Source organism: Somniosus microcephalus, chromosome 13 (assembly GCF_052327205.1).
Source record: "Somniosus microcephalus isolate GS21.2 chromosome 13, FLI_Smic_1.0, whole genome shotgun sequence".
NCBI lineage: Eukaryota > Metazoa > Chordata > Chondrichthyes > Squaliformes > Somniosidae > Somniosus > Somniosus microcephalus.
Genome location: NC_140999.1, coordinates 111,531,651 through 111,558,697, shown reverse-complemented (window position 1 = coordinate 111,558,697; position 27,047 = coordinate 111,531,651). Strand labels below are relative to the sequence as shown.

The window sequence follows — 27,047 nt, the reverse complement described above, 5'->3', positions numbered from 1 at the left end:
TATCAATCCTCGTTTCCCAAGAGGATTGAGGAAACAAATTGTCTCGGAGTCAGACTCACCACATTTCACATCCTTTGTTGTAGTTCCAGGCACCAGCATTTGGAGTGACCCACAGCTAAATGGAGAAAATGGAAAGTACAGTTATTATTTTTCACCCATTTTCAGCGGCCCCCTCCCCAGGAGACTCTTGCCTCCGTACAACTGGGCAGCTGCCATCAGTTAGTTGATAAGGCAGCTCCAAACTTGTGCAAAACTCCAGCATGAGTGCGCTTTTACACTTGGCCAACAAGTGGTGCTGTTGCTGCAGCGCAATGCAAGGACCAACATTGAGACATTGGCCCAGTAATTCCGGGCACAATGCGTGAGTACGGACGGGGTACTCACGCGTGTGCCCGGAGGAATTGCCGGTTTTCAGCATGCACAGCGCATGCGCTGAAAACCGGCATTTCCTGTCCTCTGACCCAAGGGGTTAAGAGGCAGAATGCGCGCGACTGCACAGGCAGCGCGTGCGCAGTGAAATTCCTTTTTTCCCCCTAGAGTTGCGCGTGTGTAAAGGCCTCCGGTCTTTACGCATTGAAAAACCACACGTAAGTACTTAGTTTTTCAGGTAAGTGGGCTTTTAGTACAATTGAGAAAAAAAATTTCCACAGGTTTGTTATTTTTAAAGAATTTACAGTAAGGTAAGTTTAGTTTTAGCCCCGATTTTTTATTAAAATTTTTTTTTCAAATTTTAAAATAATTGTTTAAAATAGTTTTTCAGAGTTCTTTATTGTTCATTTAAGTAGTGCAATGTTTTTTTTAATTTTCTTTCAGGTTTAAGTAATGTTTTGGGGCCAGGAGTTTTCATGAGTTTGACAGCTCTTACTGTCAAACTCATGAATGAGTTTCCCCTCCCCTGATTGGCTGCACAGTGCTCACCTGATCCCAGCCAGCACATCGCACTAACTACGCCGCTGGATCAGGTAAGCACATTGCGCCGACATCTGAACCGGGCCAGTGACAGGAAATGCAAGCAGGCCCGGGCTTCAGATGTCGGCGCGCCGGGTGAGTGCACATCGGGGGCTTGCACGCGCGGCAAGCCCCCGATCCTAATTTCAGGGCCATTGTCACAAGAACATTCACGGAAGGGAAAGGACATTTGGCCCATTGAAATTCACCCCTCTAATACCCAAACTCTTCCATTGAAACTTACCCCTCTAATACCCTAATTCTCCATTAAAACTGAACTCTCTAGTACTTTAACTCTCCCATCACAGCAAACAACTTAGTTGAACAATAACATGATAAAAGAGATGTTTAAATTGCACATACACTGCACCACACTCTTTCCAGGTGATACCTGATATTTTTCTCCTCCCTGGAAGCTAGCTGTTTTTTCCCTTCCCTAGACTGGGGGTCCTAAGTGAAATCGGCGTACTCTTAACTCCCACCTTGGTTGAGATCAGCAAACTCAGCACGGACCAGGACTTTCTGCTCTGTGTGTCCCAGTCCTACATCAGGCGGCACCTTTACCTACGAGGCCATCAAGCAGCTGTTTTGATCAATTTATGGAAGATTATTTCTGGGATGTCCCAACATCATATCCTGGATAATTTCACTCAATGACAGACTTACTCGCTCCATTTCCAGCAGGGTTCCAAATTAGAGGATATGTTTGAAAAATATCCAGGCTCACATTTCTCACACACGGACATCGTGAAATCCCCATCTGCTGGGCATAAAAAGCACAGTGTCATTTAGAATTATCTTCTACATACCACAGGGCTGGCACCTTCATTTGCAAAGTGTTCAGAAATACTGCAGTGCACAATTTTATAACCACTTTAGCTCCCTCTGTGCCACAACAACAGCTTGCATTTATATGGCACCTTTAACATCGTAAAACGTCCCAAGACGCTTCGCAAGAGTGTAAACAGACAAAATTTGACACCGAGCCCAAAAAGGAGCTGTTAAGACAGAGACATTAGGACGGGTGACTAAAAGCTTGGTAAAAGAGGTAGGTTTTAAGGAGCATCTTGAATGAGGAGAGAGGGGCGGAGAGCTTTAGGGAAATAATTCCAGAGTTCAGGGCCTAGGCAGCTGAAGGCACATCCACCAATGGTGGGGCGAAGGGAGCGGGCAATGCACAAGAGGCCAGAATTGGAGGAACGCAGAGTTCTCGGTGGGTTGTAGGACTGGTGAGGCGAGGCCATGATCAGATTTGAACACAGGGATGAGAATTTTAAATCTGAGACGTTGCTGGTTTGGGAGCCAATGTAGGTCAGCAATCACAGGGCTGATGGGTAAACGGGACTTGGTGCAAGTTAGGATACGAGCAGCAGAGTTTTGGATGAGCTTAATTTTAAGGAGCTGTAAAAAACAAATAGGTTTCTTGGGCCTAATGGTCTTGTCCCGTTGCTAAACAATCTGATGTTCATGTCATTCACAAAGCCATGACCCAATCCAGGAGGGAAAAGTTTGTTAACTCTCAGAATGAGGACCCCCTCCGCCTTATGTTTCTTTCCCCCATGCTTTAGAAGCGCTAGGGCCATTTGTGGTGGGTTTTACCTTTTTTGTGAATGACTCCGTATCCAAGTTCACAGTTCTTGCTGTCTTCACAGATCTCGCAGTCTTTATTGACGCAGTGCTTTCCTGCTTGGCACTGGCAGATTGTGTCGCTGTAAATGGTGCCAGGTTTTTCTACCTCAAATCCTCCATCTAAAGAGAGAGAGAGACAGCAAAGAGTTAAAGGGACAAAAATGACAGCGCATCACACCTGAGGGATGAACATGCCCATTTGATACACCGAGTAATGTAACAGTGAAGGAGAATTAGAATTGGTAAATCATATTAACAGATTATTAACGGGCCAGCATTTTCTTAAAGTGTTTGGTAAAACCGGTTTCATCCCTTCACAAACATGCTCTCATCTCACTTTCAAAGAACACGACAAAAATGTACAGATAGCTCTCCCCATGAAATGGTCGGCCAAGTACTGTACTTTTTAATGAAGGTGGTGCCAGCTTGGTTGTGATGCCCCCTGGTGGTCAAATAGGCTGGTGGCACTCAGTGACCAGGCTCACAGCTGAAGACCGGGCACTAGGATGGGATACTGGAGCGGGGGGGGGGGGGGGGGTGGGGTGGGGCGATGTTAATCCGAAGCATGATGCAGTGCTTCAAACGAGCAGCGGCTTTAGGTCTATGTCGGAATTGGTGCAGATACACCATTTAAGGACAGAGTCTGTCCCTGGGACAAGTAGGAGCTGTTTTTGGGTCCTAATTAATTAGACACTTGGCAGTAATTGATACCTACTACTGTTACAGCTTTTGCGCAGTTGGCAATGGTCCAATGTGTTCCATTCTGATTGATAAAGTCCATGGCCACAAGGCTGACAATTGGAGTCCTTTTCCTCTGTGCATTCACTCCTAGTGTATGTTCCTGCAAAAACAAATGTTCAACACACTGAGCAGTGCAAATACACTCAGCATTAGAGGTAAATCTTTCCTGTCTTTGATTTAGTCAGACCATATCCCCCCTATAAACAGGTGGGTGGAATGGTCCAGACTTCAGAAATCTCCAACATACTATCAATCCTACGGACTCCCCACTATCTCAGTGGGTAACTGCACCATGTAGCGTGCTTCTGATCCACACAAATGTGTAGAAAGGATCCCCGATTCAGCTTACAGTCCGTTAACTGATCTTAACCCTGACAGTGGCAGGGGCACAGCAATTGTTCTTGGTGTCTTGCCATCCTTGGGTTAAGGGTGGATTCCCCTCCTGACTAAGGGCAGGATGGGGCTCAGCTGCCATGCCTCCCATGGTAAAATAGCCTGTTAGCACTCACTGTCCGGGCTCACAACTGAAAAATGGCCATTTGAAGTGAGGCTGTGAGGATGATGGCACCATACAGTGCCAGCTGTGGCTCAGTGGGTAGCACTCTCGCCTCAGAGTCTGAAGGTTGTGGGTTCAAGTCCAACGCCAGAGACTTGAACACAAAAATCTAAGCTAACACTCCAGTGGAGTGTTGCATTGTCGAAGATGCCGTCTTTCGGATGAGATGTTAAACCGAGGCCCCGTCTGCTCTCTCGGGGATGTAAAAGATCCCATGACACGATTTCGAAGAAGAGCAGCGGAGTTCTCCCTGGTGTCCTGGCCAATATTTCTCCCTCAATCAACATCACACAAAAAACAGATTATCTGGACATTGTTTGTGGGACCTTGCTATGTGCAAATTGGCTGCTGTGTTTCCTACATTACAACAGTGACTCCAAAAGTAATTCATTGGCTATAAATGCTTTGGGACGTCCTGAGGTTGTGAAAAGTTCCAATATAAATGCAAGTCTTTCTTTTATACACGAGGCTGTAGAAAGGGTAAGATAGCTGGACAAAAGAGCTACTGCCACTCCTGGTCCCTGGTCAACCAGTCAGAGTATGCTCCTGGTACTGCAGGAGGATATTCTTTACATGCCAACATTCCCTCATCATCTCAGTCCCTCTGGCTGATAATTTCATCAGCTGTTTCTCCCTCTCCCAGATCCCCAGCCAGGATTTGATGATTGGAACCCCTACTATGGCTCTCTGTAGGATCTGGGATTAGAATCTGCCTCTCCTTCTCGAGCATCCTGCTGTTGTGTTGCAGGATGGTTCCTGAGCTGGGTGAAATCAGGGCCAATTTAATCATCGCTGCTTTATATAAAATCATAAAGAAAGGAATACGGGAAGGAAAGTAAAATAAATAAATAAATGTAACAGAATAAGTGATAAAGTGAACACAACCATCCCAAACTCTAAAATATGAACACGGCTGAACAGTTCGTTTGATTGTTTCAACCAGAGGCAATGCTTTAAGGAAGAGGGCAGAGCTATGGTCATAGTTCAGTCTGCTCCCCATCACGGTTCCCTTCTTAAATCTGAATTTTAAATCTCAATGCATTTAACATTCATTTTTATATGAATTTTGTGTTAAAAGAAAAGAACTTGCATTTCTGCAGCACCTTTCACATCCTCGAGATGTCCCAAACTGCTCTTCAGCCAATGAAGTACTTTTGAAGCGTGGTCACTGTTGTAATGGAGGAAACACGACAGCCAATTTGCGCACAGCAAGCTCCCACAAACAGCAATGAGATAATGACCAGATAATGTGTTTTTTAGTGATGTTGGTTGAGGGATAAATATTGGCCAGGACATCAGGTTATACTCCCCTGTTCTTCTTTGAAATAGTGCCATGGGGCCTGAGGGGACAACCAGGGCCTTGGTTTAACGTCTCATCCGAAAGACAGCACCTCTGACAGTGCAGCACTCCCTCAGTACTGCACTGGAGTGTCAGCCTAGATTTTGTGCTCAAGTCTCTGGAGTGGGACTTCAACCCATGACCTTATGACTCAGAGGCGAGAGTGCTACCCACTGGCACATGTTCATCATAATGAAGGTTGTCAGTGCTTGAAATGGAATATACATTTCAGGCATCCAGAACACCATCAAGAAGTGCCCATTTCAGGTAGATGTAGAGTAAATCTCCCTCTGCTCTGCCCCAACCTCGGCAGAGCGCCCCTTACTGCACAAGTGTGACACTTTTCCATTTCCCACCCAGCAACCATTTGCGACCTCTCCAAATAAGGTTCCCGATTTAGGGGTGATCTAATTGAGGTGTTTAAGATGATTCAAGAATTTGATAGGGTAGAGAGAGAGAAATGATTTCCTCTGGTGGGGCAGTCCAGAACAAGGGGGTAGAACCTTAAAATTAGAGCTAGGCTGTTCAGGAAGCACTTCATCAAAGGGTAGTGGAAATCTGGACCTCTCTCCCCCAAAAAGCTGTTGAGGCTGGGGGTCAATTGAAAATTTCAAAATAGAGATTGATAGATTTTTGTTAGGCAAGGGTATTAAGGTTTACGGAACCAAGGCGGGCAGATGGAGTTAAGATACAGATCAGCCATGATCTAATATGAATGGCAGAATAGGCTGAATGGCCTCCTCCTCTTCCTATTTTCCTATAGCTCAAATCTCTCTGTTTCAACCGTTGTTAATTTAATGCCATTACTCACCAGCCGAGCACTTGGTGCAACACTTGCCGAACTTTGAGTACTGGGACACGTTGTTGCAGGTGTTGCTTGAGACAGGCTGACAACACTGAGAAAAAAGTACAGGCACAGAATGAAAATTGGAACCCGCGTCCACTTACAGACCACAGTCCAGCTGTATCTTCCACACAGACACCTAGCCATTTCTCCAAGGATAAACCCAACGGCACGGCGCGTGTCTATTCAAAAACATGTTAAACTGGCAGGGAAAGAGGCTCTAACTCTGCCTGTTGTATCTTAGACATTCGTAAGTTCAGCCACTTGGCTGTGTATGAATTAATAGAAATTACATATCTGGAATTGAAATCTGAATCTTTTGAATAAATTGAATCTGAAATATTTAGGTCTGGAATTCCCTCCCTAAACCTCTCTGTCTCTCTACCTCGCTCCTCCTTTAAGATGCTCCCTTAAAACCTGTCCTAATATCTCCTTCTTTGGCTTATTGTCAAATTTTGTCTGATTACGCTCCTGTGAAGTGCCCTGGGACATTTTACTACGTTAAAGGCGCTAGATAAATGCAAGTTGTTGTTGTTGTTGTTAATACTAGTTGGAACTAAATTTTTGCCAACTGGCATGTTTCCCGTTTTCCCCAGGACTTTCCCAATTCTGGCTCCTTCTCCTTTTGCCCTGTTGATCTGGAGTTATACACGTAACAATTTTTCTTAATTAACCCCCCACTCAATATTTTTTCCCTTCCTTCTCCCCTGAAAGTGCTGATTCTTGCTGGCCATTCTGCACATGTGACCCTAGCTAAAGAATGGCAGGCCCCTTGGTCAAGGTGAGCACCACAGCTGAACTTGAATCCGTCCTCGCCCAAGGTCTATGCTCGCTCACTTTCCAACAGGAGTAGCAGAACCCTGGCTGATTCTCCGCCCTCCTCCCAACCCCCCCCCCCCCCACTCCGCCCCCACCCACCACTCCGCCTAGGCTAACACCGGAGGCCAATTATAGCACCACAGTTGGTGCCTCTGGGTGAGTAACCAAACTCCACACAGAACAGTGATAGGCCCTTTCCTTGTCAAGTAAAGGATATACAGGGTATGGCCTTTTCATAAATATTCAGTACCTCACCGTGAATCACTGGCATTCCCCTGCTTGAACAGGCTTTGTTAGAAAACCTCTGGCCTCAGAAATCCCAAAAGTTTCCAATGTTCACACGACTGACAGGGAAACAGTTACTTCCTTGTTACTGAAAAATCCCAAATACATTTCAGACATGACACTCTGAATCGCAGATGGTAGTTTGGTTAACTGAAACTACAGAGATCAGTCACCACAGCCTTCTGGTGTTTGCTTGATTGCCTTCAGGGACCAGAGTGGAATTTCCCAGAGTTTTTTTCCCCCCTTAAATTGGCCCAAGTTGTCTTTTCTCTGTTTTTTTTGCCTCTACCAGGAGATTGTGTGAGTGAGGAAGGAGGGCGAGGGGTTTAGGGTGCGTGATGGGATGGAACAGGCCTGATGGACCAGCTGTTCTTTTCTGGTCCTTTTCCATGTGTTTGTCTGAGTGCCTTGACTCTCAACCCTGTGACATCTGCCTACACGTCCCACGGTGTTTGTGCCCACCGGGGGCAATCTTAACCTAACCTGCTCATTGGGAGACTGACTCTCCATCAAAGTCAGTGGAGAGTAGTATAGGGTGGGGTGTAAAAATCACCATTTCACCCGATCCCGTGGGATTCCCACCCGGCAAGTTAGGTTACAATTGTCTCTTTTCCTCTCTAATATTCTCTTTTCTCTCCTGAAGGCATGGACTCTTTCTGGGGTACGATTTCATGGGGTTTACCGCCCTTCTGTACCATGCCCAAGTGACTGTACTTTAGGTGTGAGCCAGACTTTGCGCGTTCAATTAGGTATGGCATCAGAGCTTGCCCAGAACCTGTCCCCAGCCAACATTTACACACATACACTTTCCATCAGCTATCACTGGCGAGCAGGCTAATCTTCCTCTCCATGAGCCCAGTACACTGAGATCGATTGTAGCACCTCTATTGCTGCCTGACTGAGACCAGCTAAATCAGATCAGGGATTAACCAAGGATTATCCAGTGTATAGGGCTCAGGCCCACGTTGGATACAGCTGTTATCCACTTGACCGTTTGGAGAGCTCAGCTGATGGATGGGTAGAATCATACAACATAGCTATATAAATAGTCCCAGTTCCCTGCCCTTTCCCCATTGCCCTGCAAATTTTTCCTTTTCAAGTTTTTATCCAATTCCCTTCTGAAAGTTACTGTTGAATCTCCTTCCACCACTAGTGCATTCCAGGTCATAACAACTCGCTGCATAACAAAAATGTCTCCTCGTTTGGTTTTGCTCCTTTTTGTTGGTTGACCACACCAGGGCTCTCACTGCCACCTCGATATTGGCCAAAAAGGCTTGAACCCCAGTCTGTGCTGAATTTCAAGTGACTTCAGCCAGGGCCACATTCGCAAGAGGGAGAAGAGGAAAATTGAATTTTGAAAGGGCTCCTGATGGCGACACACATTGACACCCATCACAAAAATGCTCGGCACTACTTTCTTCATCCCATCCTTTATTTCCCAGTGGGGTAGATCACCACATGGTGTGCTACTGAACCACACACAGCAGGCGTGGCTCAGCTTCAATCCCTAGTTTGTGAAGAATTAGCTGGTCGCAGCTGGGACTTCGATGCTACAGTTGGCCTCAGTGCCCCTGTGCTAGGGAGGCAAGAAAAAAATTAATCGGCCAGAGTTCCCGCCCCTGATTAGCCAGTGACTCCTGCTGGGAGGTGTATGGGATTAGGATTCAATTGGCCAATCAACTGCCCATTAGATACCCACCCAATTTTTCTTTCCATTGATTTCAGTGAAGTTGAAAATTATCTCCTATGTGTCAGGGCATCTGGTAAGGGCAGGATCAGGAGTGGTTGCCAGGTGGCCATGGTCTGTAAATATGCAAAGTCTATGCTTACCCATGAAGGACATCCCAAAGTGTTTTACAGCCAATTAAATTTTTGAAATCTAGTCACTGTTGTAATGTAGGAAGCATGGCAGCAAGGTCCCACAAATAGCAATGAGATAAACAACCAGATAATCTGTTTTTAGGTGTTGGTTGAGGGATAAATATTGACCAGGTTACCAGGGATAGCTCCCCTGCTCTTCTTCGAATAGTGCCATGGGATCTTTTACATCCACCCGAGAGGGCAGGTGGGGCCTCGGTTTAGCATCTCATCTGAAAGACGGCACCTCCAACAGTGCAGCACTCCCTCAGCAGTGTACTGGAAGTGTCAGCTTGGATTTTGTACTTAGGTTTCTGGAGTGGGACTTGAACCCATGACCTTCTGACTCAGGCGAGAGTGCTGCCCACTGAGCCAAGGCTGACAATTGATGGCTGTTGGAGTCTACGAAACTGTACAGCAGCTGGTCGAGCTAGTACCAGCAGAAAAAGAGAGGAGAGCAAGTACAAAGAATGCAAACACCACTGAAATTCAAACAATTCCTAAACATCTCAAATTAATGATAAGAGATTCACTGAATTCCGCTCTTTGCTTACTTTTCTTTTTAGTGGAGTAGCTTTAAAATGAGATATATCCTGATCGCTCGCTGCTCAAATGTATCTGTTACGATTTTTACAGTCAGTCAACATTTTTCTCAGGATTACCTCTCACTGAAAACACTGCAGTCATTGTACTCTGAAGGAGCTGTAATCCACCGCAAAAATGCTGCTCCACACAGTACAACTACCAATTGTTTTTACCAAATAAATACCACTCAATTGGGTTATAACTAGAGGAACATAAATTTCTGCTTCTTGTACTCATGTTTTAATGTAAAGAGTGATTTTCACTGTCTTTAACTGGAAGGGAGTTTTCTATATCCTGTATTAGGTTAAGTCCAGTCTTGCAGCTGACAGACTCTAGCTTTGGCTCATATGTCAAGTGCCTTAATGAATAATTTGCTTTATATAAATGTATCAGGGCTATTAACAGTACAGATACTGTACACCCTCTGATACTGCATGTGTGAGGTAACAAAAGCTCTTATCAACGTGATATAGGAGTGGCAATTATCGCAGGGCTTGATTGCTCATTGGAGGGAGAGAAAAATTAGTCTGGGGGCTCTCAGTCTAGTTCATGGAGCCCGCAGCACAGAAACCGACATTTCACACTATCTGGCACTAAATGGTGCAGATGATTAAAATCAGTTCTTAACTGATTTCCACTGATAAATTCCTGAATATTTTCTTGGATGGTTAATCAGTAAAAAAATTATTTCCTCCTGAATTTATGGGGAAAAGCAGTTTTCTTACTAAAAATCGCGTCTGCGCGTATGTGCCACGGTGATGTCACGAATCCTACGCACATCCGTCTCTGGACCCTGTTTTTGGCAGGAAAAGAGATGAAGCCTGTGTAATTTGGATTTTCTTAAAGGGGACTTGGATCTTCTTGAGGTGTTGCTATAGGGATTAAAGGCATTATACTGCAGCTTGTGTCAGTCTTTTATTCCTAGTTAGGTACGGATAGAGGTGCTTTGATGGAGTAAATAGGGAGAAACTGTTTCCAGTGGCAGGAGGGTCAGTAACCAGAGGACACTGGTTTAAGGTGATTGGCAAAAGAACCAGAGAGGTGATGAGGAGATTTTTTTTTAGCGGCAAGTCGTTATGATCTGGAATGCGCTGCCTGAAAGGGTGGTGGAAGCAGATTCAATAGTAACTTTCAAATGGGAATTGGGAGATAGAGTTGAAGGGGAAAAAATTGCAGAGCGATGGGGAAAGAGCAGGGGAGAAAGAAAGAAAGACTTGGATTTCTATAGTGCCTTTCACAGCCACCGGATGTCTCAAAGCGCTTTACAGCCAATGAAGTACTTTTGGAGTGTAGTCACTGTTGTAATTTGGGAAATGTGGCAGCCAATTTGCACACAGCAAGGTCCCACAAACAGCAATGTGATAATGACCAGATAATCTGTTTTAGTGATGTTGGTTGAGGGATAAATATTGGCTGGAAACCAGGGATAACTCTCCTGCTCTTCTTTGAATATTGCCATGGGATCTTTTACGTCCACCTGAGAGAGCAGACGGGGCCTCGGTTTAACATCTCATCCGAAAGACAGCAAGCACAGGCACGATGAGCCGAATGGCCTCCTTCTGTGCTGTATGATTCTAGGTATGAAGCAAGGACAGCAGTGAACTGAGACAGTTACCACACTGACAGTCCCTGAAGACTGAGGTCGGCAATCAAAGGCCGACTCAGGTCCCACACCAAAGCATTGTTCACCAAAACCGAGATCGTAACTGTGCATAACTTCCAACAAAGAACAGAACTTGCATTTATATAGTGCATCCTAAGGAGACCCCAGAGCCACTGGACTACTAAAGAAGCGTTGTCACTCTTGGTGTGTTTGCAAATGCAGCAACCAATCTGCACACAGCAAGTTCCCACAAACAGCAATGAGATGAACAACTAAGTAATGGGCCAGTAATTCCGGTCCCAACGAGTGAGTACGGACGGTGTACTCACGCGTGGGCCCGTTGGAAGTGCCGGATTTCAGCATACACAGCGCATGCGCGGGAAACCGGCATTTCCTCTCCATCGAACCAAGGGGTTAAGAGGTCCAACGCGTGCACGCAGGACTCTGCGCGCACGTGTTGAACTTCCTTCTTTTTGACAGGTTTGCGCGTGTGCAAGGGCCTGAACTTTTTAGAAATGAAAAAAGGAGGCATAAGGAGTGGATTCTTGAAGGTAAGTGGTCTATTATTTAAAATTATTACATTTTTTCCACAGATTCATTGTTTATAAAGGACTTTACAGTAAGGTAAGTTTATTTTTAGACCCGATTTCGTAAAAAAATTATTTTTTTCAAAAATTTTATTAATTGTTTTAAATAGTTTTTTAAAGTTATTTATAGTTTATTTAATTATTGGGATTTTTTTTTAAATTTTAATTAAAGTTAAACTAGTCTTTTGGGCGCCCATACTTTTCATGAGTTTGACAGTCTTTACTATAAAACTCATGAATGAGTTTCCCCTCCCCTGATTGGCTGCAGAGTGCTCACCTGATCCCAGCCGGCACATCGCACTAACTACGCCGCTGGATCAGGTAAGCACATCGCGCCGACAGCTGAACCGGGCCAGTGACAGGAAATGCAAGCAGGCGCGGGCTTCAGATGTCGGCGCGCCGGGTGAGTGCACATCGGGGGCTTGCACGCGCGGCAAGCACCCGATCCTAATTTCTGGCCCATTATGTTTTGGTGGTGTAGGCTGAGGGCTAAATATTGTCCAGGACATCAGGAGAACTCCCCTGCTCTTCTCTGAATAGGTCCATGGGATCTTTTATGTCCACCTGAGAGAGCAGACCGGGCCTCGGTTTAACATCTCATCTAAAACACAGCAACCCCCACAATGTAGCTCACCCTCAGTACTGCACTCAAGTGCTGGCTTAGATTAAAAGCTCCAGTCCTGGAATGGGACTTGAACCCACAACCTTCTGACTCCAAGGTGAGAGTGTGACTACTGAGTTTAGATTTTGTACACAGTAAGATCACCTGAGCATTACAGTGAGTGATTAGTTGGACGGTGTATTTGGTGGTATTGGAAGGAATGGGAGAACTCCCTGCTCTTCTTCTAATAGTGTCATGGGATCTTTAGCTTACACCTGAATCAGGGCCTTGGTTTAACATCTCCTCAATTAACGCAGTACTCCTTCAGTGACAGTTTAAATTATAATCTCAAACACGTGATATGGGACTTAAATCCACAAACCTCTAATCCAAATTACCATAGCCTGACAATTAACTAATAAAAACTGCCTGCAGGGAACTTTTGAGGAAATGCCCAAGACAGAGATTCCAATGGGAGTTCACTTGTTTATTCCTATATACTCAGTGCAAAATTAAATAGAACAGCGTGTATTTGGATGTTTCAGAAAGACTAAGAGAGAGCAGGGTAAACCTAACATTCAGATTGGAACAAAATATACAATCCAGTTTATTTTTAACTTCTGTTCCCATTAAGGTGAGGAGAGAGCGGGAATATGGTATTGAGATAAAGGATCAGCCATGATCATATTGAATGGCAGAGCAGGCTCGAAGGGCTGAATGGCCTACTCCTGCTCCTATTTTTCTATGTGAGGGATGGTCGTACTGAGGAATGGAACTCTTCCTAGTTCAGCCACCCAGTATCAGCAACAAGCACTCCCAGGTCAGGTCTAACAGCCAGATGCAGTGTAAAGCTCCTTCTAATCTACTCAACAACATTCCTCAGCCCCGGTCTCAGAAGAGTGACCCCCCTACTGCACCGAGTATAATTTTTTTTTCCATTTCCCACACCTCAGCCTCTTTGAATGAGATTGCTAAACAGTGCGGTTTTGCACCCGAGGCCTCTGCTAGAAACTGCATCAAGACTGCCCAAAAGTATTTACATCGGACCCTTACAGCTAGGAGATAGAGGAGACGTTTATCCCATCCGTGTGAGCTGGAGTTAAGCTCAGACCATCCTGTTTTTCTACCTGCCCCATCTGGTGGGCAAATAGGGGATGATCGCTGAGGCCTCCTGCAGTGCTGCTATTATTATATGCATGTAATCCAGACTGAACCACGCTTCCTCCCTTTTTTTCTCCTTATTTGTGGGAATGAGCCTGGCTCATAGAAACATAGAAACATAGAAGATAGGAGCAGGAGTAGGCCATTCGGCCCTTCGAGCCTGCTCCGCCATTCAACGAGATCGTGGCTGATCATCCAAACCTCAGCACCCTGTGACATGCTACTGAGATCAGAAAGTGTACCGGACCCGGTAAACTACTGTTGATGATATGAGCACAAACGTTTAATGTATTCACCATTCCTCTCTTCACTATCTGAATGCAGATTAACAGGTTTTCATGGCGTGGTGTGCGTTGGCGCCACCATCAATCCGATCAAATCTTTATCTGGGTTTGCTCAGTGATGCTGGCCGGCGACTGTTCAGGAACACTCTGTCCATCTACTTCCCTCAGATACAACTTCCCTCATTTATTTTCATGCACGCTTTGAACATGGGGTTTTGGCTTATGCAAAACAGAAAGCAGAAAAGAATAACAGCAAGAAAGCAGAGAGTGAGCTGACCATGTTTCTACCTTGTACTGTATCTGGTCTGCTCGGGTTTTTCCTGTGAAAACTCCCCCACCATCCTGTGGTTTTACACATTAACTGACATCTGTTTCCCCTGTGAATAAGCCTCCAGAACACACCCAGCACATGATTTGAATGTTATTCTATTATATTTACAGTAATTTATGCTTAATATAGTCAGAATAGTCTGTGGTGCAGCACGTAAAGAAAGAATTGTCGTCTGCACACTGCATGTACTGATTGTTCTCCCCTCCCCCCTTCTCCCCTCCCCCCCTTCTTTCTGAAGACGTACAGAACTCCCTGGCATTCGGTGCCATCGATGCCAATCACCTTTTAGTTCCTCGTCCAAGTGGCTTTTCTTCAGTGAATCCAGATAGTGAATGGCGGCCGGCTGTGCAACTGTGCAAGGCATCAGCAGCTGAGCCCAATCCTGTCCTTAGCCAACTTCAACACAACTTAATGGGGCGAGGGGGTCACAGGATGGCAATCAGGAACATAGACCTCGGTTGATTTGCATCTTCCCTACTCCAAAGGTGCTGAGGCCAATTTTCGCACCCCAACTGTCTTCAGCTAACAGACCAGGAAACAAACTTAATATAGCCGTGTGGATAGAGAAATGGCTGGAAGACATAAAGTAGAGAATAGGGGATATTTTTTGGATTGGTAGGATGTAGATGGTGGGATCGGTGCCGGGATCCCTTTGTTTTTCCATTTATATAAATGATTTGGACATAGGCACAAGAGGAATAATATAGAAGTTTGCTGATCAAACCAAATTAGGCATAGCAAACCGTGAGGAAGAATCCAGGTGATTGCAAGGGGACATAGACAGTTTAGAGGAGTGGGCTTAGAGGTGGCAGAGGCAGTTCAATGCAGAAAAATTGTAATGTAGCCTACTTTAAGAAAAAGGACAGTGAAAGGATGTACAGCGTAACTGGTAAGATTCCTAAAGAGTGGAGGAACAGAGAAATCTAGGAGTGCGGATACACAGATCTTTAAAGGTGGTAGAAAGATAATTCTAGGTTCTATGTATAGGTACCTTGTTATAAGAAGGATATTAGAGTCATGGAAAGAGTGCAGTGAAGATTCACTGGATTGATATTGGGAATGAGAGGTTACAGTAATCAAAAAGAGCTCAAAGATCGAGGCCTTTTTCACTGCAAGAAAGCAAATTACTCTAATAAGAGTTTTCAAAATTATGAAAGGTCTTGAAACGGTAAGATCGGCAGCCCATCCACCACCTGAAACATCCACTCCCTCCACCATCGGCGCATTGTGGCTGCAGTTTGTACTATCTACAGGATGCACTGCAGGAACTCGCCAAGACGTCTTTGAAAAAATATTATAATAGGATACTAGTAAATTGCCTGTGACATTGTCCATGGTCAGTTGATGAATATAAGTTTTATATTCAAGATGGTGGCTGAGTTGGGAGAGGGACTTCAGAACCTCGCTCTACAGAGCCGCCTGTTGGCCATGGACTTTTAAATATTTGCTCTCAGGATGTGGATGATGCTGGCAAGGCCGCTTTTATTGGCCATCCCTAGTTGCTCTGAATAGGTGATGATGGGCCTTCTCCTTGAACGGCTGCAGTCCTTGTGGTCATAGAGCCCGCAACTGCACAGCAAAATTGAATGGGGAATGTTGACACAGCAATTTACAATGGTAAATGTTGCCAGAAAAGTGTGCCCAAATATCAGGACAACAGGGAGTAAAGTTTGTGGACAGGAAGTGCATGGCCTACGCAAGAATTTTACTGACACATAGATAAGGAACGGGCAGGGAAGTGGGATTAAGAGTAGTAAGGTATCAGTTAATTAGCTAGCATTGGCACAGCTGCAATAGGAAAATTGGCCTCCTTCTGACCCGTGATAATCCTGTTTCTTTGTAAATGGCTGATTTTATTCCAAAGGGAGGTGTTTTTTTAAGTCAAACCTCTCTATGGATTTCTAAACTGTTGTTTGCTATAAAACCAGTCTTTGTTCCAAATAAATGGTTTTGTTTACACTCCTATAAGGGTGGGGGTTGGGGGAAAAGAATTGCCTGAAATAAAAGGGTTTACCGTGTCACTGCACATAGCAACCAGAACAATTCACCCATGCTATTTTTAGACATTCTTGCTAACCACATCTCCTGGATACGTATATAATTAATTAAAGTGGAAATCATCCAAACGCTCGCATCACTTTCATTGAACTGATCTAAAACAGCTTCCATTGCAACTTGACTTATTTGCCTCTTTAATACATTCAGACTACCTCCCCAGCCTCCCCTTCCCCCTGCAATCTGACTTCAAATAATCAGCACTTCTCGTCTCCTCACCTACATTGGCTCCTGGTCCAGCCTCGATCTTAAAATTCTCATCCTCATGTTCAAATTCGTCTACGGCCTCACCCCTCCCTATCTATGTAGTCTCCTCTCGTCTCACAACCCTCCAAGAACCCAGTGTTCCTCCAATTTTGGCCTCTTGTGCATCCCCGATTTTCATCGCCCCACCATTGGTGGCCGTGCCTTCAGCAGTCTAGGCCCTAAGCTCCGGAATTCCCTCCCTAAACCTCTCTCTCCTCCTTTAAGATGCTCCTTAAAACCTACATCTTTGACCAAGCTCTTGGTCACCTGTCCTAATGTATCCTTCAGTGGCTCGGTGTCAATGCTTATTTGATAACGTTCCTGTGAAGCACCTTGGGACATTTTACTATAATAAAGGTGCTATATAAATGCAAGTTGTTGTTGTATTATGGTGCCTGTTCCTCCACACAGCTTTCCCAGTTAAAAAAATCCAAATAATGATATCTCTATATTTTATCTTCATTTAATTTTATAATACTTGGTGAGCTGAATTCAAAATGTATGGAAAAGACAAGGGCCTAGAAATTCAGTTCGGACGCTCTTGCGGCGCTAAAGTCGGGCGCTCGGCAAATTTAGCGGCCGCCGGAAAGTGCAGGCGACCTCGCCGAAATTCAGTAGATTTGGCCAACTTTTTGGCCGAGCGCTGCAATAGGCGTTGGAACCCTGTGTTCAGGCGCTAATCCGGTGATGCGGCCTGATAACGCCGATTCCGGGCGCAGCGCAGGTGCGATCATGTGCTGAGTGTCAGCAGACACCCTGACGCCGGCCAGCTCTTAAAGGGGGAAGGGTCAACTTTGACTGCAGCCACGCCCTGCATGCTGTAGCCCTGCAACTAGGCCTCAGCACTGGTTGTGTCCCAAATCAACGCCTGGAGGTAATGGAGAGGGCCCGTGAAAGAGCCCAGCGGTTCTCTGACCATGCGCTGGGTGTGCTCCTTCATGGGGTACGCAAGAGAAGACGGGTCGTGTGCCCGGCTAGTGGCAGGAAGGCTCCCAGGAGCAAGTTCAGGGAGGCCTGGACCAAAATTGCCCGGAGGGTCTCCTCCAACTCCGATGTTCCCAGGAGTGCGGACCAGTGCCGCAAGAAATACAATGACCTATGTCGGCTGGTCAAGGTGAGTACCCTTTCCAGTGTCCCCCTCATCCTTGCATGTGCACCTCCCATTAGGGCCAAAGGGACATCAAAGGTCTAATGCCCAGCCCTCCTCCCGCTGCAATGGCACTTGCATGTTAATCAATAGCTCTTTCTGCACTTAGCACACTGTCCAAGCTATTCCACCATGGGAGGCCTCACACACAGCAACAGGGCACCACACTGTCCAAGCTATTCCACCATGGGAGGCCTCACACACAGCAACAGGGCACCACACTGTCCAAGCTATTCCACCATGGGAGGACTCACACACACCAACGGGGCACCACACTGTACTTAGACGCCCTCCTTTCTCTTGCAGGCCAAGCTGGCGAGGAACGCCAGGAGCCTGCGTGTCACTGGTGGAGGCCCTCGCGATTACCAGGAGCTAACGGTTCTGGAAGAGAGGGTGGCCCGACTCCTGCGTCACCCGGTGACTGGGCCTGTGGCGCTCGGCGACGCAGACCCTATACTGGAACCCACTGGTAAGGACAGGACCGGGTGCACCTCTCTCCTTGCCCTCGCGCATCAGATCTACATCCTTCCCCACTGGCCGAAAAATGCGCATAATGCACCAGTGCGGCCTCCCTCGCTGTCGGCCTGTCCTCACTCTAAAGCTACACTTGTGCCTTCCTGCTTTCAGCTGGTGAGGAGGAGGTGCTCCCTGAAGCCCACACAGCCAGGCCCTCGGAGGAGGAGGACGTCGAGGAGCAGCAGGAAGGCGCCACCTCGGGGGAACCCTCCTCCGCTCCAGGAGATGGCAATGAAGGGGAGACGTCTGGCGTGCCAGAGAGCCAGGGGGAGGCGGGGGAGGGGAGCCCCGAACCTGGTCCCAGTGGCATGGACGCACGCGGCAAGGCTCCGGCGGCACGCCAGCCTTCTGCCCAGAGGGGGGAGGCGGTGGAGGGGAGGGCAGAACCTGCTCCCAGTGGCGTGGCCGCACGCGGCAAGGCTCCGGCGGCACGCCAGCCTTCTGCCCAGAGGGGGGAGGCGGTGGAGGGGAGGGCAGAACCTGCTCCCAGTGGCGTGGCCGCACGCGGCAAGGCTCCGGCGGCACGCCAGCCTTCTGCCCAGAGGGGGGAGGCGCCCTCCAGTCCGGACTCGGACGTCGCCCAGGAGGTGCGCCTCCTGGACGAGATGTCGGCGGCATCGGAGCGGCGGCACGTCGAATTCATGGAGGTGGTGGCATAGATGCCTCACGCCATCGAAAGCCTCGCACAAAGTGTGGTGGCTTTCGGCCAATCCCAGGCCAGGGGGCTGGAGCAAATCGCAGCAGTGCACGCCAGGGGGGTGGACCTCCTTGTGGCAGCGCATGAGAGGGGGGTGCAACAACTCGAAGCAGCGCAGCACGCCAGTCGCCAGCTGAGAGGTGCTGGGCAGACAATGGCACTGCAGATGCGGGCACATGCCGGCGCAGTTGGGGCACTGACTTCTGCCACCCTCGCACTGGCGCGGAGGCGTCGCCAGGCCAGCCGCCGCCCTGCTGCCGCACACCGGTCTGGCGACCAACAGTTTGGCGCGCTTGCTCCCCGGCCAGGCCGCCCGAGTGCACGTGTGTCTGGCGAGCAGCGCACGCCTGGCATCACCCACCTTGTCCCCATTGGTGCAGGCGAGCCTGCCACTCCCCCAGCCAGGGTGCAAGGAGCTGCTGCAGGCAGTGAAGAGGGCCACCCACAGCTGCAGCAGCCACCAGCCGGCCCCTCCCGGGCCTGCCCTCGTGTAGGCCGACCCCCAAGGGCATCTGGCGAGACGCCTTGTCGCCCTGAAGATCCTTCCCCCAGCCTCGCCACAGCCTCATGGCCCAGCTTGAGGCGCAGCAGCAGGACGGGCCGGGGCAAAAGACGGCTGTCGACGGACTCGCCCTCTCGCCACACCGAATAGAGTGTGTTGAGCGAGGGTTTGGGTGATGCGGGGGCTTCTGTTCTGGGGGGCATTATGTTGTTTGGTTTTATGGGGGTGTTTGTGTTGTGGGGGGGGCTTGTTTTTGTTAGGCCAGTGAGGAAGGCCATTTGGATGTTGATGTTTTGTTAGTCCTCCCCAGGTTTTGGGAGTGACAGAAGTTTGTGACTGTTTTTTGGGGGTCTTCTCTGTTTTGCTCTTCCATGTGGGAAGGGCCCTGAGTTTTTGAAATAAAGATGTTTATTTATTCACCATGTGCAGGTGTCATGTTTCAAGTGGTTGTTTGGTTAACCGGCTGAGGTCTTGCGGAGCGGCTGCCTTCAGCTGCGTTCAGTGGCCCAGGCCATTCCCTGACAGGGGGCCTAGAAGTGTCGAGCAATAAGCCCCCGGCGGACGGCCCTTGGACCTTGTCACTCCCTCCTGGCCTGGTGCTCCTCCTCCTCAGGGTCCTCCTGAGGTGGTGGGGCAATGTCAGGTGGCAGTGCCCGAGTCCTGCGGATAGCCAGGTTGTGGAGCATGCAGCACACCACGACGAACTGGGAGACTCTATCCGGCGAATACTGAAGAGACCCGCCCGAACGATCCAGGCAACGGAACCGTTGCTTGAGGACGCCTATCGTTTGCTCTATTAGGTTCCTTGTGGCTTGATGGCTTTCATTGTATGCCAGCTCCGCTGGGGTCCTGGGTGCGCGGAGCGGGGTCATGAGCCATGTGCACAAAGGGTAGCCCTTGTCCCCGATAAGCCATCCCCTTGGTGGAGGCTGTGCCTGGAACATGTCAGCCACAGTAGTCTGGCGCAGGATAAAGGCATCGTGGCTGCTTCCTGGGAAGCGGGCATTGACAGCTAGGATGCGCTGCCTGTGGTCACACACCAGCTGCACATTTAGGGAATGGTAGCCCATCCGGTTGCGGTATTGCTCGGCATTGTGGATAGGTGCCCGCATAGCCACATGCATGCAGTCAATGGCGCCCTGCACCATGGGGAAGGCCGCGATCCTGGCAAATCTGACTGCACGCTGCTCCTGCTTGTGTTGGGTCATGGGGAAGGAGATGAATTGGTGCCTCCTCGCGAAAAGTGCTTCGGTGACCTGTCGGATGCAGCGATGCGCGGCGAACTGGGAGATGTTCGCAATGTCCCCAGCAGCGGCTTGGAAGGAGCCGCTTGCATAAAAGTTCAGAGCCACCGTGACCTTCACTTCCACCGAGAGAGACGTCCTGGACATGAGCTGTGGCTGCAAATCTGCGTGAAGCAGCTGGCAGATCTCTCCAACCACCTCCCTTCTGAAGCGCAGCCTCTTAACACAATGCGCCGCAGTCATGGTGAGATATGAGACCTGCTCCCGGTATTGCCTGACTGGGTAAGGCCTACGTTGGCGACGCCTAATGGCCCCTCTGCGTCTAGGCATGCCTGGCCCTCTCTCAAAGCGTCTGCGAGCCCTTCGCACAAAATGTAGCAACTGAGGGTTGGCCCCCCATGCAGCCCCCATTACAAAGTTCCAAACAGCAAAATCACAAGGATGCAAATGTCAAAGCACTGGCTAGAAGCCAAAAATACCTCTCCTATGGTGTCCGAAATCAGTAATCTCTGTGCCTTGCTCTCTGTGCAGAAATCCAAAGCAGTAAAGTCATTGCAGCGAAATGGCTGGCTTTTATGGGTGAGTGGATGTGCCCTTTAATTAGCGCTCCCCAAATCCCACAGGGCCTCTGTTGAGTTCCATTTCACAGTTCTTAGCAGCGCCACGCCCACATCGGCCGGGCGCCACTGAATTTCCGGTTTGGGGCGCACAAACGGCGTTGCACGACGAAATGACGTCATAAGATGCGCGCGCAGCTGAGCGGGCGCTAACACTTTGCGCCGGCGCTAAATCCCACCTGAATTTTGGCGTAGGCGCAGATCCGGCGGTGCCCGGGCGCTAAGTGGCTAGCGCCGGAAATCTGGCGCTAACGGCTGGCGCAAACAGCTGAATTTCTAGGCCAAGGTGTGTTTAAAAAGGCACATTTTACAAACAAAGACTTCCTTTTGATACAAGCTCAGAAAGTCTGTTAAACCACAGCTTATGGGGTGGGGAAGGGTGGTTTACTTTTCAAAAGTCCCTTTAGGACAGATAAACACAATACTGAGCTCCCATAAGAGTGGCACGGCTGCAGCAGATACTGGTTAGCAACAGTACCAAAGGGAATTACCGAGTAGGCCCGTTACACTGCACACTTTGCATCAGTGTTGTCGAACTGATGGCGGTCCATATTTTGGCGTGCGGTATAAGACCATTATAAGGAGGTAGATTCACATTCAATGTGTGCCAGCTGTGGTATAGCTGCAATCAGTGCAAAGCGAAGTTTAAGAGAAGGACTGGCATGTAGTCACTGTTGTAAGTTAGGGAAACCCAGCAGCCAACATGCACACAGTAAGATCCCACAAACAGCAATGAGATAAATGATGCGATAACTTGTTTTAGTGATGCTGATTGAGGGATAACTATTTGTCAGGGCACTGGGAGAATGCTCCACAGATGCTGTCTGGCTTACTGAGTATTTCCAGCATTTTCTTACACTGGGAGAATTTCCTTGCTCTTCTTCGAATAGTGCTGTGATGAAATATGCCATTCATCAGGCACTCTGTATTCTCTGTGTTTGATTGTGCCTGTGACTGTGACAAGCAGGGGAGCTTAGTTTCAGTTTCATTTCCTTACCTGTATTGTATTGTGTGTAGGGCTCCGCCCATACCTGGCCCCTACTTAAGCAGGCCCCAGCGTGTCTCACAGGCAGTACAGCAGATCTCTGGATGAGAGACACTTCTCCACTGTGTATTACTTTCTGAGTTAATAAAAGCCTTGCTTTGCTCCGTTAACGTTGAGTCTCAGATTCATTGAGGCACATCAATTTTATTAACTCAGTTTTCAACACAATGGATCAACTCTTGAAACCCGAATGTTTGGATTTGGACCCGCATGCTTCAGACGCATCGGCACGATTCGGACACTGGTTTAAGTGTATGGAATTCTTCCTGGACAATTCCGCAGCCATCACAGACGCTACGGACGCTGAAAGTATGAAACTCGGAATCCTGCGGAATTGGGTAAGCCACCGGGTTTACCCCCTCATCAAAGACGCCGACACGTACCCGGCCGCCTGCGACATCCTAAAGGTGCATTACCAGCAGCCTACGAACGAGGTGTACGCTAGGCATCTGCTCGCTACTCGCACACAGCGACCTGGGGAATCGCTGGATGAGTTCCTAGTCACCCCGAAAACGCTTGGCAAAGACTGCAAGTGCCAAGATGTAAAAGCCGCAGTGTACACTGACGAGCTTGTTCGTGATGCCTTTATCACAGGCCTCAGCTCCACTTACATCCGGCAGAGACTACTGGAAAAAACGGGATTGGACCTGAAACAGGCTGTGGACACAGCGCGATCCCTGGATGTGGCCCAGAGAAACTCGGACGCCTACTCTTCAGCCCGCGCCGCCACGTGTGCACCAAGGGCGCTGCCATCTTGGAAGGCATCTTCCCCGCCCGGCAGCCCGACACCGTCGGGGCCCCGCTCTCCCCCCAGAAGCCCTACGACAGCCGCGACGCGTCGGGGCCCCAACTGCTACTTCTGCGGGCAGCCGAAGCACACCAGAAACCTGTGCCTGGCGAAAGGCACCACCTGCTTTAAGTGCGGTAAGAAGGGGCACTTCGGGAAGGTGTGCAGAGGGAACCCCGCTGGAAAACCCGCCACCGCCGCGTGTGCGCCGTGGGAGCGGCCATCTTGGACGCCATCTTGCCCGACCTCGTGGGGTCCGCCATCTTGTGAGCAGACAGCGTGGACGCCATCTTGTCTCGATCAGGGCCCTACAGTGGCATCGGTCACAGTGGACCAGACCAGACCGCACCCGCTATCCAAATCAATAGTGGACATCAAGGTAAACGGGTGCGGGGTTAAATGTTTAATTGACAGTGGAAGCACGGAGAGTTTTATCCACCCTGAACTAGCACAACAACTCTCTCTAACGGTGGTACCTGCTCGGGGCACCATCTCTATGGCTGATAAAACCCAGACATCGACCATTATGGGTTACTGCGTGGTACAATTGTCCGTTAGCGGAACTGTATACGATAATTTTAAATTACTAATCATGAAGAGTCTATGTGCGAGCGTGATCTTGGGCCTGGATTTCCAGCGCCACCACCAAAGCATCACGCTCAATTACGGTGGGTCCCAGCCGTCCCTCACAGTGTGCGGTCTGGCTACCCTGAAGGTAAAGCCGCCTTCGCTATTTGCGAACCTTACTCCCAACTGCCGGCCAATAGCGACCAAAAGCAGGAGGTACAGCTGGGAGGACAGGCGGTTTATCGCGACCGAGGTGGACAGGCTGCTGAGGGAGCGCGTTATTGAACGCAGCAACAGCCCGTGGCGCGCCCAAGTGGTGGTGGTGAGGGGTAGCGAGAAGAAACGGATGGTGATCGACTATAGCCAAACGATCAACATGTACACCCAACTAGACGCCTACCCGCTACCCCGCATATCAGAAATGGTGAACCAAATTGCCCAATACCGGGTGTTCTCCACCATCGACCTCAAGTCAGCGTACCACCAGCTCCCTATCAGACCAGAGGACCGCCCGTACACCGCCTTCGAGGCGAACGGACGCCTCTACCAATTCCTCAGAGTCCCCTTTGGGGTGACGAATGGGGTCTCGGTCTTCCAGAGGGAGATGGACCGCATGGTCGATGACCACCACTTGCAGGCAACCTTCCCCTACCTCGACAACGTCACCATCTGCGGTCACAACCAGCAGGATCACGACTCGAACCTCGAGAGGTTCCTGAAAACCGCACAAAAACTCAACCTCACTTACAACGAGGACAAGTGCGTTTTCAACACCACGCGCCTCTGCATACTAGGCAGCGTGGTGGAGAATGGGGAAATCGGACCAGACCCCGACCGACTGTGCCCCCTACGGGAGCTGCCCCTGCCCAACACTCCCAAAGCCCTGAAAAGGTGCCTGGGGTTATTTTCTTATTATGCCCAATGGGTCCCCAACTACTCCGACAAAGCCCGCCCCCTCTTGAAAGCATCCTCTTTTCCGCTCTCTGCTGAGGCCCACGCCGCCTTCAAAAGCATTAAGCAGGATATTGAGCGGGCCACGCTACAGGCAGTGGACGAGAACACTCCCTTTCAAGTGGAAAGTGATGCGTCTGACTTTGCCTTGGCGGCCACCCTCAACCAGGCGGGGCGGCCCGTAGCTTTCTTCTCGAGGACCCTCCAAGGGCCCGAGATCAGACACTCCTCCGTGGAAAAGGAGGCCCAAGCCATCGTGGAGGCAGTGCGCCACTGGCGCCACTACCTAGCCGGCAAACGCTTCACCCTACTTACCGACCAGCGGTCGGTAGCATTAATGCTAAATAAAAACAGAAGGGGAAGATTAAAAATGATAAGATTCTCAGGTGGCGGATCAAGCTCTCCACCTTCGAGTATGACATCATTTACCGGCCAGGGGCCCTTAACGAATCCCCCGACGCCCTCTCACGAGGGATGTGTGCCAGCGCCACCGGGGATCGGCTACAGACCCTCCACAACGACCTCTGCCACCCAGGGGTCACACGGCTGTTCCACTTCATAAAGTCCCGCAACTTACCCTACTCGATTGAGGAAGTTCGGTCTCTGACCAGGAACTGCCGCACTTGTGCTGAGTGCAAGCCCCAGTTCTACCGCCCAGATAGAGCCCACTTAATCAAAGCTACACGGCCCTTTGAGCGGCTCAGCTTAGATTTCAAGGGCCCCCTCCCGTCAGTCGACCGCAATGTTTACTTCCTGAACATTGTGGACGAATACTCCCGGTTCCCATTCACCTTCCCCTGCCCAGACATGACCAGCGCCATGGTCATTAAATGCCTCAACAGCCTGTTCTGCCTGTTCGGTATGCCGAGCTACATCCATACGGATAGGGGGGGCGTCCTTCATGAGTGAAGAGCTACGCCAGTACATGCTGTCCAGGGGGATCGCCACGAGCCGTACCACCAGCTACAACCCCCAGGGTAACGGCCAGGTGGAGCGAGAGAACGGGACAGTATGGAAAGCAGTCACTCTAGCTCTAAGGACCAAGGGCCTCCCTATCTCCCGCTGGCAGGAAGTCCTCCCAGATGTGCTCCATTCGATACGGTCGCTATTGTGTACTGCCACTAATGCCACGCCTCATGAACGAATGTTTGTCTTTCCCCGGAAATCCACCTCAGGCGTATCCATGCCGTCATGGCTCTCCACCCCAGGTCCGGTATTTGTATGAAGGCATGTGAGGGGCCACAAGACGGACCCTCTCGTGGAGTCAGTGCACCTACTCCACGCCAACCCCCAATACGCGTATGTCCGGCACGCCGACGGAAGGGAGGACACCGTGTCCATAAAAGACGTCGCCCCAGCCGGTAACGACAACAACCACGACAACAACAGCAACAACGATCACAGCAACTCTTACCCACCCACTATCCTTTCATCACCCCCGGAAGAAGATCGACCAACGGTGCCCCCACCAACTACCCCTTCAACAACCCTGGCGGCGCCACCGGCAGAGACCCAGGAGGCCACCGGGGACACCCAGCCGACACCCGCGGCACCACAACAGCTACGTCGGTCACAGAGGACTATCAAACCCCCGAACAGACTAAATCTGTAGAAGGGGTGAATGTGATGAAATATGCCATTCATCAGGCACTCTGTATTCTCTGTGTTTGATTGTGCCTGTGACTGTGACAAGCAGGGGAGTTTAGTTTCAGTTTCATTTCCTTACCTGTATTGTATTGTGTGTAGGGCTCCGCCCATACCTGGCCCCTACTTAAGCAGGCCCCAGCGTGTTTCACAGGCAGTACAGCAGATCTCTGGATGAGAGACACTTCTCCACTGTGTATTACTTTCTGAGTTAATAAAAGCCTTGCTTTGCTCCGTTAACGTTGAGTCTCGGATTCATTGAGGCACATCAAGTGCCATGGGATCTTTCATATCCACCTGAGAGGACAGTTAGGGCCTTGGTTTAATATCTAATTTAAAAGGCAGCACCTCCGACAGTGCAGTGCTCCCTCAGTACTGCACTGGCGTGTCAGCCTACATTATGTGCTCAAGTCCCTGGAGTGGGACTTGAACCCACAACCTTCTGACTCAGAGGTGAGGGTGCTACCCACTGAGCCAAGACTGGCACTTCAAAAAAAGTTAACTGCATACATTTTTTAAACTCCCATCTCAGCAGAAAGCTGAATGTCCTTCCAGCTCTACACTAATATTAAAATTTAGCCAACAGTGGAATGCCAGTGAGCATAGCCAGCTTGTGTGTCAGCCTTGGCTCAGTGGTAACACTCTCACCTATGAGTGAGAAGGTCATGGGTTCAAGCCTCACATAATCCAGGCTGACACTCCAGTGCCAGAGGTGCCGTCTTTCAGATGAGACATTAAACTGAGGCCCCGTCTACCCTCTCAGGTGGATGTAAAATATCCCGTGGCACTAGTTTGAAGAAATGGGGATTTCTCCCAGTGTCCTGGCCAACATTTATCCCTCAGCCTGCTTGTACACAAA

At 49.2% G+C, this 27,047-nt stretch overlaps 1 protein-coding gene across 1 annotated transcript in view; it reads right to left on the bottom strand.

Moving 5' to 3' along the window:
* Window positions 1-27,047, bottom strand: part of LOC147108551 (tumor necrosis factor receptor superfamily member 5-like) — a 42,476-nt gene that overhangs the window by 9,394 nt on the left and 6,035 nt on the right. Inside the window, exons 2-6 of the mRNA XM_086005230.1 lie at window positions 6,025-6,109; window positions 3,293-3,418; window positions 2,548-2,697; window positions 1,615-1,708; window positions 60-115 (exon numbers count right to left, since the gene is read on the bottom strand). Coding sequence (XP_085861356.1) covers window positions 60-115; window positions 1,615-1,708; window positions 2,548-2,697; window positions 3,293-3,418; window positions 6,025-6,109 — 511 coding nt within the window. The remainder of the gene's footprint in view (window positions 1-59; window positions 116-1,614; window positions 1,709-2,547; window positions 2,698-3,292; window positions 3,419-6,024; window positions 6,110-27,047) is intronic.